At 37.2% G+C, this 16,729-nt stretch overlaps 1 protein-coding gene across 1 annotated transcript in view; it reads left to right on the top strand.

Annotated features, from left to right (window-relative positions):
• The window catches only part of txnrd2 (thioredoxin reductase 2), a 60,961-nt gene that overhangs the window by 15,783 nt on the left and 28,449 nt on the right, over positions 1-16,729 (top strand). The window contains 4 exon segments of the mRNA NM_001127015.2: positions 888-958; positions 13,140-13,159; positions 15,504-15,595; positions 16,478-16,652. Of these exon segments, the coding sequence (NP_001120487.2) occupies positions 888-958; positions 13,140-13,159; positions 15,504-15,595; positions 16,478-16,652 (358 nt within the window).

The following is a 16,729-nucleotide window of genomic DNA, read 5'->3' as shown; positions in this document are numbered from 1 at the left end:
CTACAAAGCTGGACTGCACTATTGTAAATGAGGATTTTGTATATGACAAAAGCTGGTAAAGTGCTTTTACATCATATAAAAAAAGGGTTTTCTGAATAAACTGTGGGAATTCAATATAAACATTTAATGTAAAAATGTAGCAAAAGGAATTTCAAAATGCAGAATAAAGAACAAATTAATAAAGATTAGTATAGACTACCAGATGTGGTTATTATTAGTAGTACCAGATGTGGCATTTCTTTCACTTAGAAAACTACCAATTGCTACAGTATAAGAGGAATTGGAGGGAGTCAGCTGATCTTATCATTTGTAGATCACACAGTCTAATATTGATATTGTTTATTTCAACTGTATGATGGAACACTATGCAATATAAGACACTGGCATAAGCCCAGCTAGATTTTCAAAGTCAAGGAGCTTTGGAACTGAAGTCAAGGGTGGCAAACTTCTCCAGTCCCGCCCCAAGCACAGCTCAACTATATCATTACACTGTCAGTGAATGTGCTGACCATCGGGACCTGGATGATAAAAGAGCAATAAAACATTTTTCTGGCATTTCACTCCACCTTTTAAAAAAAATGTATGCTTAGGCAGGTACCTTTGTAGCCTACACCTAATTCTGGCCCTGTGGATATTAATAATAATGTGAAAAGGAAAAAGAAATAAGGCAATCATAAAGAAAAGGTCTAGACACAGCAGCAGATATCTTGGAAACGAGTCAGGAGAACTTTTACTAATAGTTTGTGTGTGCTGAGGTTATTTTAAATAACATCTGAAAAAATAAAGTAATACCTGCAGATTTAGAAGGTTAATCCACTCCATTTTAATGTTCAATAAATATGCAAAGGTTTAATGAGTAATGTCACAAATGGATCCTGTGTTGACAGGTTCCTGGAGCACTGGAATATGGTATAACAAGTGATGACCTGTTCTGGCTTAAAGAATCTCCAGGAAAAACGTATGTAATCTGATTTAATATTTTCTACACTATGTGAGGCACTAGTGTGCTCTAATGGGGTCCCACTGCTGCAAAGCTTTTTTCTGTTGCTATACATAGGGTATTTGTATTAACAGGTCACAAGAGCAAACGTTTTAGAACAGCAGAAAAATAGCACTTAAATGTCATGGTATTAGCATCAGTCTACCCAAGTGCAAAGCATGGTGTACTTTTGCACCAAGGTCCACACTTTGCACCCTAGACGTGTGTTTTTTTTGACTCCAGAAAGGCATTTGGCAGTGCTTTAGTCATGAATAGTGGGGTTGAGGGCAACAGGCCGTACCATTTAGTTTCCCAGCCCTTGTGCTTGCATCCAGAACTGTAGCAAAAAAGCTCTAATATGCTCTTTTGTAAGATGGCACATTGTACATGAAGAATAAATCCAGGCCTGCCTAAGCCAGGTTTGATGAAGAGGACAAGCATTAAAGGATCTGAGATCTTCATCCCTTTTGTGTTTGGCATTCTGCACATGTGCAGTAGTGTAGATTGCACATGCTTGAACAGGGATTGTTGCAAGGGATGCCTGGGACACACCACTCTAAAGTAAAGTAACATGCCAGCGCAGTGCTGATATAGTAATCTATTTCACTGGGGGATGTCTAATCTTTTGGCACCCCCCTAATGAAATACACTTTACATGTCCTTTAGAATTAGAATAATATCAGCTTCCACTTTGGTCACTCGGGTGGGAGAGTCTAGAAGTTTCCAGGGATGTATTTGTGTGCTTAAAGCAGTGGAGTTTAGCTATTTTGGAGAACACTACTTCAGTATGTGCTAAATGCCAGGATTGTTTTGTCTGGCTGGAGCTAAATGACCAAGGGCAAAGGTGAGTTCTTAGTGGTGTTAAAGTGTGACAAAAGGCTTAATGTATAAATATGGGCACTTTGTTTTTGAAGTTGTTGATACCCCCACTCATCCCACTGCATTTCGTCTGAAGTATCCAAAGATGTGTGGCTAGCCTAATTTTTGCAGCATCTGCATGGGCAAATGTTATTTAAGTGGCTAGATATTTGTAAACAGAGATAGGCAAACAATACATTTATAATTGAAAATCAGAAGAAAACATTTAAAAGTACTGGATATGGATAACTGGCATGCTAATTCAATTCATTTTGATTAAAAATTCATATGCTTAGTTTATAATTGTCTGGTTTTAAAGGAAACATGTAGTAATGCCAAGTCTTAACCTTCTAATATAGGTATAAAGTGCATTATGTACTGGTAAATGAAATGCTTTATTATGAACAGAGACAATGAGGGCATCCCTTGGGATTAGAACAGGGGTGGGCAAACTACGGCCCGCGGGCCATATCCGGCCCCTTGGCCTTTTTAATCCGGCCCGCCGCTGACGCCAAGTCTCATCACGCGAGACTTGGTGTCATTGGCGGGCCGGAATTAAAGAGACGAAGGGGGCGTAACGCTGGCCTGGCCTGGCCCTGGCCCAAGTTAAAGAAGCACCACCATTTATACACAGGAAAGAAAATACATGGCTACTATTACAATACTAATACTCTTAATACAGTGCTGATCCAGCGACAGAACTGACGGATTCAAGAAGACCGATTCCGATGGAGCTTTCTCATTTTTCCCTGCATTGCATAAAAGATTTGATTTGCCTGGGTCAAATGTTGAACTTAATAAACATATTTCTTTTTTCTCAACCTCAGCTGCTGTATAAATACTATATTACTATAAGAAATATGCAGAATATATATTATCTGCCTCTCCAGTTTCCAGCTTTATTGTTATTGAATAATCTGGGGTGCATGGTCAGTTTGTAATGTCATAAATCATTGCTTTCACTTCCTTTTTTTTGGAATAATTACATTGTACAGCGTCCAGCACTTTGGTTCTCCTTGGGAACTTTGTCAAGGAGAATGCAATAGTGTAAATACCCACCGTATGCATGATACCAGTTAGCCAGTAGGTGTCACTAACATACCTGCAAAGCTTTAAAATCCATTCATTTCTTTGATAATTGTTTTCAACAGAACGGACGCATATAAACTAAGACATAAAGAAAACCATTTGTTAAATGTTACATTTGTGCTCTATACAGGTCAACATCTACATCTTATTGGATAAGTTTAACTTCTGAGCTATTTAAGGTTAAAGGGCACCTATCAATTTAAAATTATTTTCTTTCCAGCATTGCTGACAGATGAGGGACACAATAATATTTTTTGAATACTATTTCTACTTCCGATGAAGGAAACAATAATATTTTTTGAATAAAATGTCCCTAGCAAGTGCTCTGTCTTTCACACCAGGAGGGAGCTCCCAGTGTGCCATTTTGGGGCACGTTCATACGTGAGTGCCCCAACTTGCTCATTATTTTCGTGTGCTTTGTGCATGATTGGTGGATGCATTGACTGATCCTACCACACATAATGAGCGCAAAACCTATGCTGGCTTAATTTGCTCCAATTCTTTCTCTAATGTGCACTCCTTGGAGTTTTTTATTGCTTTCTTGCATACTTTGGCAAGTCCAGGTTTTGGCCTGTGTCTAGGACTTATAGCTAAACAACTTTACAATATAAAACTAAACAAACTTCTATTTATATTAAACTCAACAAACAGAAGGATACACACACACATACATGTATAATTAAATTACCATGCCAGTTATCCATATCCAGTACTTTTAAATGTTTTTTTCTGATTTTCAATTATTAATGTATTTGTTTACCTCTATTTTCAAATATCCAGCCACTTAAATAACATTTGCCCATAGAGATGCTTGCTGCAAACATTAGCTTAGCCACACATCTTTGGATAGTTTTAAAATCCAGACAGCACTCCTAGGATTGAAAGAGTTGTGAAACAAAAAATGAAATGCAAAAAGTGAAAGGTATATACACACAAAATAAAGTACTCCCTATTGTAAAATATAAGGATGTGAGAAGTCTTCAAGGCATTCTATCACCATATAAAGGCATGATGCTGATGGCCAAGTGCTTTTATACAGGTCATGGACCTCCAATGTGACTTATAATATCCTCATATTTTACAACTGAAGATACATTATTTTTTATGACACGCAAGTTTAGTCATGTTATAACTCAAAGTCATGTGACACAAAATACCATCACTAAGCACTGATTATAACCGATTACATGACTAACCATCATATATAAGGATATAATCAACATGATATTTATGGCTATTGTCTGTTATAAACTCATGAAGGAATAAAGTAGATGAAGAGGGTCAATGTCATTATTTTTGCTACCTCTAGAGGGCAATACATACTGCCTTATATCTATTGTGTAGCTACTGAACAGTTCCAGATATTTTGCTGTGTTGCAGTGGGTGGAAAGAAGGCTATATGATTTTCCATAAAAAGATCGCAACAGTCTAAAGTGGACACCTGCTTCTTCCTTTCTTTCCAGGTTCCATTATTCAAAGGGAAATATATGTAGGATTTAGCTTTTTCATTTATTTTCCCACAGGACCAAAACAGACAACTAAAATAAGGCAGTGAGCTCACTGTATGCAGAATATGTTATATCTCTGTATATACCTTTAAATACATAAATTGGAGATATTATTCTGCTTTAACACAGGTATTTTCTTTATACAAGTTCTCAACTGTAGTGTTTTAACAGATATGGTATCTTGCTCTTTGGACTCCAATAGTTAATGTGAAACAATAAAGTGGAACAATATGACAGATAAACATTGGTCTCAAATTTGAAGGCCAACCTACTTATAAACAGTGCGTTTTCCCTAAAAACTAGATTATAGCTTTATAGTAGGGTTGTCCTGCATGTTGGAAGTCTAGCTGTTACTGGGATGCACCTCCTAGCACTGCTGCAGGGAAATTGTAGTCTTGGTAGGACTGGAAGGCTGCAGGATTTCTACCCCTGGGATAGACAAACTGTTTTTTTCTAAGTGCTTGGTAAACTGACAGATATTGCTTTGGCATTCAGAAACTACAAGTTAGCTGCATGTAGCTTTTAATAAAGGTATTTATCATTAAAAGACCTACTATACCCTTAAATGTCCTTGCTTATATGTATATGTGTATAGGCTGGGAGCTGGGTCATGCTGTAGAAATACTTACTGTATGCTAACATCACAACATGGTCAAAAAAGAAAATAATGCTAACTGCTCCTATTAATATTTCCATTAGACAAGTACAAAGTCAAAACAAAAATGAGATTATACTAGTCCTGTATTGTTCAAAGCCTTGTGCAGCTGCTTTCAGTTCCAGTATAACATGAAGTAATTGTGTTCTCTGCCTGTTCCACGCAGTTGTAGAGAAACATGGTCCCAGCTCTAGAATGTGACATTGGTGGCTTAGTTTGCTTGTGTTCAGTGTGTCAGCATCCCCAGACATTCTCCTGACATGATTAATGTGAGGAAGCTGCTTAAAAAAACTGTATCCTTTGAATACATATCAGGGAAAATGCAGCTTTTGTCCACTTTACTGTTAATGCAAGTCGTGACAGTGTAATATAGGAGTCTAATGTTTACATGCAGCATTCCTGAGCCTTAGTCAAAATAAGCCTTGAGGGGCTACTGTAGCATTTCTGTACATTATCAGCCTCTATTTCAACAGCTGGCAGAGTGGCCTGCTCACATGGAGAAGTCTGAAACCTGACTCACACATTACAGAAATAGATACAAGTGTGTGTGTTCTTCTAATGCCTATTCACATTCTCTGCTTTTGAAAATATGTAACAAAGATATTTTTAAAAATGGTGCTCCACTTTTAGCAGTGTCCCAATAGCCTTATGTAGTTCTCAGTTTGAATAAGTGGTTATATTCTGTACGGGAATGAGCAGTAATTGGAACAGAAAAAATAATTTTCTCTTTAAATACCCTTATTTAGAGCTACAGTATATTTCTCTAATTAGCTATACATGCCTGTTCCTCTGGCTCCTGTATGTGGTGTTATTCATTTACTTCTTATTAATGTACTGAACTGAAAGGAGGTGATTACTAGGGATCCACAGGATCCAACATTTTAGGATCAATCTGAACCCCGAATCCTTTGCGAAAGATTCAACCGAATACCGAACTGTGCAAAATGTTACAAGGAAGGGTAAAGAGAACCTTGTGCTTCTCGTGCCGTGAAAAATTTTCAACTTTCATGTTTATGTGACAAAAAGTCACATGATTTTAAGGATTTGGTTTGGTCAGGGGTATGGGTTTGGCCAAATCCTGCTGAAAAATGCAGAATCCTGAACCAAATACCGGATTCGGTGCATACTTAGTAGTGATTACATACAGTACCTGTATTTTGCCAATATATCCAGAATGATTGTGACCTAGGGTTTACGGACAAGGAGTGTTTCTGTTATTTGGATCACTAGGAAAGTCATTTAAAAAATTTGAATTACAGGTATGGGATCCCTTATCTGGAAATCCATTATGCAGAATATTATGTTATAGGAAAGCCATCTCCCATAGACCCATTTAAATTAATAAATTTTTTTTAAATTGTTTTCCTTTTTCTCCTTAATATAAAACAGAACCATGTACTTAATCCTAACTAAGATATAATTAATCTTTATTGAATGCTAAACAATCCTATGGGGTTTAATTAAGGTTTCAAAAAATTGTCAGTAGTCTCGCTCTCTCTATCCCTATCCTCTAATAAGACCGGTACTGAACTACTTTTCTCTCTACCTCTCCACTTCACATTGCTTTGGTTCCTTTTCTGATCTATTTTTTTTTTTTTTTTTTAGTTTCTTTGTCTCCTATTACTTCACAGTAATTATTGCTTTGGTTAATGTAAAAATCCTAAAAAAAATCCTTGAGAAACCAACAGGACGTAAACAGAACTGCTATCTTCCTTTTTATTTTTATGTGATTATCCGTTCTACTTTTTATTTCTCATTAATATGTAAACAATAACAGACATTTGTTTGGTAACAATGTACTGTATATGCTTTATGTTTTGGCACCTGACTTTATGACATGATATTTTGTACTGTTGGAATCTCAAGATCAATAAAAATGTTATTGGAAAAAAAAAAAAAAAAAAAAAATTGGCAGTAGTATGGAGATCCAAATTACAGAAAGAACCCTTATCCAGAAAATGGATGCCAGTGGTTTTATATATGGAGAGTTCAAGACATACTTGCAGTTCCACACAGAGTATTCACAAACTCAGTTTTAAAATTTAAAACATAGCAGCAGTCAATCAGTTGGTGAAATGAACAGGCTGTGTAAGGAATACAAAATGGTGATATGGCTCTTCCCTGCCAAGTACTCCAGGCCTGTTTATTTATTTTACTTTTTTGAAAAAAAGAAAAATAGGAATTTTTGTTTAGTGGGGGTGGGCAACCAGTGATTTTAGGCTTTGTTTTCTTTTTATTGGGTCTATGACACACAGAGCTATTTGTTGCTGCTACAAAACGCTAGAATATACCCTGCCATAGACAATACTGACAATACTGACAACTGTCTCTGCTAAAACACATGTAGAGACAGTTGTCAGTATTCTCTATTTTGTAGCTGCAACAAGTAGTTCTGTGTGTCACTGCCCTTAATTGTATTTCATCATTTTGCAAACCTCTAAGGAATCTCAGCAGGAATTATTAAACCTATTGGAATAATTTCTCTAATTCTCCACATGTTTTAATCCACCTTGAATTAATTATGTTTTTTTTTAAAAAAATGCCAGTTTATAAAAATAGCACTATATTCGCATGGGGCAAAAACGTTTGTGACAGAAATGCAGTGACCGGTGTGGGTTAAGGCAGGGTGTTTTCAATATTCTCTATTACAAAAGAACAATGATGTTATCCCATTTATACAATGATTATTGTTTAAGAGTTGGATAAAAGAAACATACTTTTTTTTCTTCTTAATTTGCAAGTGTGTACTTCGTACTTTTAGTTTTGTAAGTGAGCACAGGAGCATAGCTGGCAGTGGAAACAGAAAAGTACTAATCTGGATGAATACTGGTCAGCTGTTTTAATTCAGCTCTGTGCTAATAAGTATAGTTTACGTGATAAACATGTTTTTGCAGGGAATTATATGTCATGCAACAAAGTCTAGCAGGTTTAATTGTATAAACTAATTCTAAAGTATGTGCTTAATTGCTGTACAGTTTCATTCCATAGCAAATATACACAACTGTAACAAAGTGTTTGTTTAGAACGAGTAATGTCTGATTAAACCAAAACAAATTGAGCATTATGGGCAGGCAAACTCGGGTCAGTATAACAAAGGCCCTCATGGGCACAATTATGTGTGTGTTTGTGCATTGTGCTCCTCACGAACAGCCTTTAGATTGGTAAATGGTACATAAGATTGTGCCATCTGGGGAATGTGACCTTCTCCAGCCTAACAAGGATGTAATTGCAAAATTACATAGAAAGAGAAGGGGAAATTGCATTAATTGTAAACTAGAAGGGAGAGGTTCATGTTTGAGTAAACTTTTTTGCCACATTTTAATTGGTCTTAATTTTGTATTGTTTATAGTTTATTATTCTGCCTCTTTCCTGATCGCAAATAATCATTATTAATGTCAGCAACCAAAAAAAACAAGTATTGCTTTGTGAGGCTACAATTTTTTTGCTATCATTGCCTTTTATTACACATTTTTCTATTCAGACCCTCGCCTATTCATCTTCTAGTCTCTCATTTAAAGTTGGATCTTAGGAACCAGATAGCTGTAGAAATTCCAAACTAAAGAGCTGCTGAACAAAGAGCTAAAAAGTTGACTAATTGCACTTTGTTTCAGAATATCACTGTGTATGTAATACTAAAAGTTAATTTAAATTATGACTGCCTTTTTAAACTGACAGGAAAGGTTTTCACATACAGGTTAGGATCTATGATCCAGAATTCTTAGGACCTAGGGTCTTCTGGATAAGAGATCTTTCTGTTAAGTTTGCTAAAAATAACATTTAAAGGGGTGATTTACCTTTGAGTTAGCTTTTAGTATGTTATAGAATGGCCAATTCTAATTTACTTTTCAATTGGTTTTCATTTTTTATTTCTTATAGATTTTAAATGATTTGCTTTCTTCTTCTGACTCTTTCTAACTTTCAAATGGGGGGGTCACTGACCCCGGCAGCCAAACAAAATGATTGCTTTGTAATGCTACAATTTTATTGTTGTTGTTACTTTTTACAACTTGTTTTTCAGTTCAGGTCCTCTCCTATTCATATACCAACCTCTCATTCAAACCACTCTCTGGTTGCTAAGGTAATTTGGACCCTAGCTACCAGATAGCTGCTGAAACTCCAGACTGAAAAACTGCTGAACAAAAAGTGAAATAACTAAAAAACTACAAATGGTCTTTATTTCTTATAAATTGTCTCAAAATATTACTTTCTACATCATACTAAAAGTTAACGCAAAGTTGAAAAACCCCTTGAAACATTAACTGAACTTAATAGGATTGTTTTGCCACCAATGTGGACTCATGCAGCTTAGTTAGGAACAATTACAAGGAGGAAAAGGACATTTTTTTTTTTTTTTTTTAAATTAGAATCATTTGCTTAAAATGCACTTTATGGAAGATGACCTCTCTGTAATTTGGAGCTTTTTGGATAATGGATTTCCGGATAATGAACCCCATATCTGAGCCTACTAAATATCTTGTGTAAAGCAGGCTTAACACTGTGCCACAATATGCTGTAATGGCCGTATGAATTTTATAGGGTTGACTTAGTGTGTTTTATGGGGAATAGGAGAGAAAATTCTGAGGCTGAGATTTGAATCTGTTGTTTGCCATTAATATTGCATCCTATAGCTCAGAAGCACAAAGTGTGGTGTATGTAGAAGGATGATTACGGTTTAGAACAATGACAGTAGGAAGAGATGTACAATTGAACATTGCCCAATAATGAAGATGGGTGGGGGTAAAATACTTTGTGAGAGCTTTACATAAGAAAGGAGAAAGCCACTTCCCCCCGAAACATTGTGCTTTGACTGTGTGACCCCATAAATGGTCAGTATTACGCATTTCAGCAGCATTACATGACTAGTTGATGGAAGGGTCAGTAGCTCTTATCTGGGACTTTTAGACTGGAATTTCATTGTACATTGGAGCCAACAAGCAAGTATTTGTATATGATTCCTTCTCCAGTGCCTTGGTAGGCATGCCACACAGTGATTTGTGCCACTCGTTTGAGTAACAGAAAGGGGTTAACTTATGTTAAAGATTTGCATATCTTATTATTATCCTCTAATCCTTGCTGGAATAAGTGAGAAATCTGGCTATACAAAAGATGGACAGATATAAGCTAGAGCTGTCTGTTTGAGCTTTGTCTGGACTGCAACAAATAATCACCTCAGGCAATTTCTTGTCACCTGCAACTCACATGGAATCTCCCAGTTGCTGGCTATGGTAAGATAGGCATTTTCATTTGCTGGTGGTGTCATGCTTGTTTTCTCAAAAAGGATTTATACTATTAGTACCAACAAGGATTACCACCAACATTAACATCAAACATCATTCCATACTTCTGTTCCTTCCCCAAAGAGCAGAAACCTTACATAATGAGGCCACCCACATCTTATAGCCTTTGTGGCTGACAGTGTTCTAATGCTCTTCATGGAAAAGCGTAACCTCTCACAATTAAGCATTAGGGCGTTCTGAGGAGTGAAGACTTTATACACAATCTTGTAACAGCTGGGAGGGCAGGGTTTATGGCTGAGCAAACATGTTAGGTTGATTCCAACATGTGTTTTGAGATTTCTGAAAGTGGGCATTTGTATGGGAGCCGCAATTAACATGATAGGCACTGAACAAACACTTCATACCTCTTATACTTAAATTATAAACACTCCACTTTGACTGAAAGTTGGATGGGATTATTCTTATTATTTGTAAGGTGGATAATTCTCTAGTCCTTTATTCCTGTCTTTTGCACGTTGCCTGTTTATTTAAACCTGTTCCCCAGTAACATGCTGTACATTTTTGTCTAAATACAGGGGGTGATTTATTGATGCTTGGGACATTTTTACTGAGCGGTAACGTTTTTCATTGCTAGGTAAAACTTCTGAGTCTTTAAGGTTTAACAATTTATTTAAATTCCACTCAATAGATCATATTGGTGTTCAACTGTTCAGAGTAGTCAAACACATTTTGATGAATGGACCCTGCTATTAGGTTTGATAAATGTGTCAATTTGTTAAGAATTTTCCTGACTGTTAGGAAAATGTGTCTGTCAGTGTGGAAAGTTCTGATAAACAGGAAAAATATTGAACTGCTGGGAGTTTCTGCTAAATGAGCAAAATGCCAAACTCCTGGGATCCCTTTAGAATTCCCCAGTTTGATATTTGATAACTCATCCCCAAAGTCTTTAAAAAGTCAGTAGAAGTCATTTATAAGCACTGGGCAAATTTGAACCTGGGCAGTAACCCATAGCAACCAAACACAAGTTTGCTTGCATTATTCTACCTGCAGCTGGCTGGGAAAATCTAATCACAGATTGGTTGCTATGGGTTACTGCCCAGGTGCAAAATTGCCCAGTGTTTATAAATGAGCCCCAGTAACTCTCATTCCTCCATGCAGGAACCAATACAGTGACTTCCTCTTATTAATAATTACAAATATGAAGGGTGTTTAGAAGGGTATTTAGAATAATCTACGTCAAAGGGTTTTACTGGTCATTTACGTAAATCACACCTGTGGGGCATATTGCTTTAAGTAAGGGTTATATGTTGGTTGAATATCCAAAATAGCCATATGTTTTCACCAAAGTACGTACGGCATTCCTTCTTTAGCAATGTCAACAAGGGGGAGGTACCAAATAATTTTTGTTGAAATCCAAAAGTGACATATTTGCAAATTCGCACGCACTTGAATCCGCCGACCTCTTGCTTTTGTTCATGCACAAAAGCTTCCAATGGCATCTGCTGAAGATATTTTAAAACCTGGGGGAATGATGTAAGGTGATGGGAGGCAGGGGAAGCATCCCAGTTTGTGAACTATAGTACAGTGGAGTTCACAAGCACCATCTTCTGTATCTTCAAATCCTCTTCTGACAGATGGAGCTTGCAGGAGCACACGCAGTTAAAGGTAATCTTGTACTATCTCCAACTGTGTCGCTAATACAGAAGATAGTGTCTGTGAAGTCTGCTGTGCTACTCTGCATACATCATATGTCAGGTTCACAAATTGGGATGCTTTTCTATGTGAAAGTCTTTGCAAGGAGGGAACAAGAAGAGATGGCAGGGGACAGGGGCTTTTTTTTGTGGGATGGGTATAGATTTTACATATTATCAGCACATATATGCAATCACGGTTAAAGGGACGAGTGCCTGATCCAAATTCGTAGGTGATTACAAAGGCTAGTACCACACTAGGCAGATTCTTGAGAATCTGTCCCTATGCTCCTATATGCTTTTGGATGTTCCTGCACCAGGAGCCAATGCGTTTGGTCCTGGTGCAGGCACACAAGAGTGAATTGTAGCATGAAAATACCTGCACCCAGGTCAACACAGTGGCTCCTGGTATAGGCACATCAGAAAGGAGTTAGTGTAGGAGCAGATCCTCAGTATTTGTCCACAGGCCTAGAATTGGCCTGGTATGGCACTAACCCACACCATCAGATTGAAGATTCTTGTTATTAATGTCTCCAGTTGCTTTGCTCAGTTATCTGCCAATTTACTCTGACAGCCTATTACTAAATGTATAGATAGTTCTGGATTATCTCCACAGATTGTATGAACTGTCCCTCCTAGCAATTATTTAACTTGTGTGTGTCATTAGCTGCTCATTAGCTGAACCCTTGAAAATGAGTTTCTGTCTGTGTTCGTACAGAATGTTCCTCAGCTGCTCCCATACTTTCAATGTAAAACTAATGATACAGCACAATAAAGTCAAATTGTCTTTAGCAAATACGCTTTCTAATTAATCTCCTATCTAGGTGATTTTGTGCCACATTCCATGAGGTGATTTGTGCTAAATTCCCTCATATAGTTTATCAGTCCTGTGATTTTATTGCAGCAGCAAGTGAGAGCCAGTCCATGCTCTGTAAAAGGCTTCTCTGCTCATATATTCTGACTTTATGAGCTTGGAAACTGCTCTGCATACGATTTCCTCTAATAGAAGAGGAGATTACACCTCTTAATCTTCTAATCACACAATAATTAGGATATTATTGAGGTGTGGTGTTTATGTGACAGCATGCAATAAAGACCATTTTTTGTTTATTCCCTTGACAGATTGGTGGTTGGAGCCAGCTGTATCCTTTTACACAAGGCCTGCGAGTTCTTGCTTCTAGTGTACTGCTGAAAGCTATATTGTTCCCAGTCTGTTGCTTCACATTTTGCTGTGTTTAGGAGTTTTTGCCCTTTCTCCTTAATAAAAAGCTATAACTTTAACCCCCAAACTAAGCACATTTGTAACACTTAGCAGTTAATCATCTTACAACATTTTTAAAGGAGCCCTTGTAAGTATTAAGATGTATGTTTAACTATAATCAGTTTTTACTGTCCAGCTTTCATTCCAATTGTACAAGTTAAGTTTCAGTTTTAGTATTCCTTTAGCTGCCACTGTCTCTTTCAGACTGACAGCCTTCATTTTTCACCCCATAGCCCTCCTAATTTGTTATAATCCCCTTATTAGAAGATTAGCTGGGTACATTAGCTCATTTTATTGTGGCTTAAACTGAGCAATAATAGTTTATTAGGGAAGGGCACTATAATTATCCCACACCACCAGTATATTATGTCATTTAGAAGCCGCTGTGCTTGTGTCTACAGATCTGCTTAAAAGAAAACTATACCCCCAAACAATGTTGGTCTCTATAAAATACAACACAAAAAAGAGCTCATACGTAAAACCCTGCTTTATCTAAATAAACCATTTTCATAAAAATATACTTTTTTTTAATAGTATATGCTGTTGGATACTCCTAAATGCAAAATTGCCACTAAGGGTTACCAACAAACCAAGGCACACATACATGCTAGGTCACATCAGCCAATTAATGGACAGAGTTCTGTCTTTTACTCCCTCACTTCTTCCTGTTAAAGATAGAGCTGCATTATTTCCTGTCAGATGATCTCTGAAGGCGCACACAGACCATCACAAAATGGTGGCTGTAAAAAGGCAATATTTACTGATTTGTTTATATTCCAGATTCTTTAATTGGCCACTTAAAGGAGAAAGAAAGGTAAAAACTAAGTAAGCTTTATCAGAAAGGTGTATGTAAATACAGCCATAAGCACTCACAGAAACGCTGCACTGACTTTTCTGAAAAAAGATTTCTTGTGTCTGTAATTCCTGTGCCACAGACACGCAGCTCTCTGCAGTCTCCTCTCTCTTGCTCCCCCCTCCCTCAAGAATGCTAACAACTCACCCCCCCCCCTTAGGAATGTGGATCTGAGCCAATCAGCAGGAAGCTGACTCATAGGGGCTGATTTACTTACCCACGAACGGGTCGAATGGAGTCCGATTGCGTTTTTTTCGTAATGATCGGTATTTTGCGATTTTTTCGTATGTTTTGCGATTTTTTCGGATTCTTTACGAATTTTTCGTTACCAATACGATTTTTGCATAAAAACGCGAGTTTTCCTATCCATTACGAAAGTTGCGTAAAAAGTTGCGCATTTTGCGTAGCGTTAAAACTTACGCGAAAAGTTGCACATTTTTCGTAGCGTTAAGTTTTAACGCTGCGAAAAATGCGCAACTTTTCGCGTAAGTTTTAACGCTACGAAAAATGCGCAACTTTTTACGCAACTTTCGTAATGGATACGAAAAACTCGCGTTTTTACGCAAAAATCGTATTGGTAACGAAAAATTCGTACAGAATCCGAAAAAATCGCAAAACATACGAAAAAGTCGCAAAATGTTCGTTTTCAAGTCGGAACTTTTCCAATTCGGGTCGGATTCGTGGGTTAGTAAATCAGCCCCATAGTCTTACTAACTGAGCATGTTCACTTGGTCTGGGTGTCTGTGCAGGAGTGAGGCATTATGGGAACTTTCTTTACACAGCTCAGCGTTTTTTCTTTTCCTGTTTGGCTTCTGATCTTCTGAACAGGTGAAATATGGGGAGACTTAAGGGCACTATTGAGACAACTATAGGTATGCCTGCAGCTTGAGATTAACTCTTTACTAGCCTTTCCTTCTCCTTTAATATAATATAAACTATCTGTAAAGTATTCTTTCTGGGAGTATCGTTTTTCTTTAAGGCTGACCACTTATGCTTTTCCTAAATGATTGATGAGACGTTAAAAAAGTCCTGCTCTTTGTTGCTGTAATTCTCATGGAGAAGTCTCTGGGAGGACTTTGGCTTCATATAGCCTCTGTCTGTAATAAAACATATTTTGTTTACATTTTATCTGAAATCTAAAAAACAGGAAAAGAAAAGGTGGAGCATAAATGTTGGTTTGTTAAGGAATCTAAATGCTGATTATTAATATACGTTCTTATCTAGTCTCTGATATGCACATTACATCAGTCTTGAAGTGAAGTTCCTCTCCAGTGATTTGCTTTCTCTTTCAAGCTCATCTGGTTTTTGTTACGTGTGCATGCATATTAGGCTTCTGCTTTGCCCATGTTCTCCATAACTGCATTCTGGGTAGATGTCTCATTGGAGTGTGCAGGATTTTTGACAGGAATCGGACTTGACACTGCAGCCATGGTGAGGAGTATTCCCCTGAGAGGGTTTGATCAGGTATGTAACTTTCTGCTATATATTACAATATTCACCTCATTTTCTTATATGTATAGTGCACCAAGATGCAAGGCATATTCTGTAAAAACAAATCATGCAATGTAGTTAATAAGAACTGAGCATTTTTGCCTAGCTGTGGGCCATAGTTTCTGATCAGCATTTTTGTGCTTCACTATAGCAACCTGATTGCACCAAGGCCTCAATTGATTATAACACTCAACACCCAGGCCTAGACTTTTTGATGTGTTGGGGACATTTTGCATCATTGCAATCATTAATATCATAATACAATTTATTTTGCCTCCACCTAAAGAGCCATAACAAAAACAACTGTAACGTTGTGTTTTACTTTAAAGCTATTAATACATATTGAGATCCATTTGTTTGGCGTGGTTACCAAATGAGTGGATCTCTGCCCAATTCTTTGATTTATGGATCTAATTTATGGACTTACTGTATATGTTTTGATTTCTTTGCATGTGCGGATTAGTTGGGTTGTTACCGACATCTGGTGTAAATTTCATGCCAGTAGCCCCATTAGAAATTTATTTAGTGAGACGCGTTCAATTCTCATTTTCCCTGCTGTATATAGATCACAAAATGAACATCTATGCCAGTTTGGCAAAATAAGCCTATCCAATTGTTTAGCCCCTGAACCAAAAATCAAATCATAATAGGGACCTATGCATGTTAGCCAGGAGATGGGTGCATCAATCGGCCAATGCAGTCCTCCCCGATTGAGATTTTTAAGCCTGTTCAATATATACCAGACTGGCCTTTGAAAAGATATTAGTCCACAAGCCGGTGATTTGCCTCTATGCAGGGGCCACAAGCTTGTGAAGTTGCATAGAAACAATAGCAACCTATTGTTTTTTCTTGCAGCAAATGGCTTATTTAGTTACTGATTATATGGAACTCCATGGAACAAAATTTTTGTGGAAATGCACACCATCTAATGTGGAGAAGTTAAAGAATGGTAAACTAGAAGTCACCTGGAAGAACACAGAGTCTGGGAAGGAGGGAGCTGACATATATGACACAGTTATGTGGGCCGTAGGTAAGGTGACTTTTATTGTACACTTTTATAGTTATACATACATTTATTTTTTAATAGATATTGCTCTTTAGCTTATT

The sequence above is a fragment of the Xenopus tropicalis genome, chromosome 1 (assembly GCF_000004195.4).
Source record: "Xenopus tropicalis strain Nigerian chromosome 1, UCB_Xtro_10.0, whole genome shotgun sequence".
Lineage (NCBI taxonomy): Eukaryota > Metazoa > Chordata > Amphibia > Anura > Pipidae > Xenopus > Xenopus tropicalis.
The sequence above is the reverse complement of the archived record's forward strand: the minus strand, read 5'-3'. Positions and strand labels throughout refer to the sequence as shown.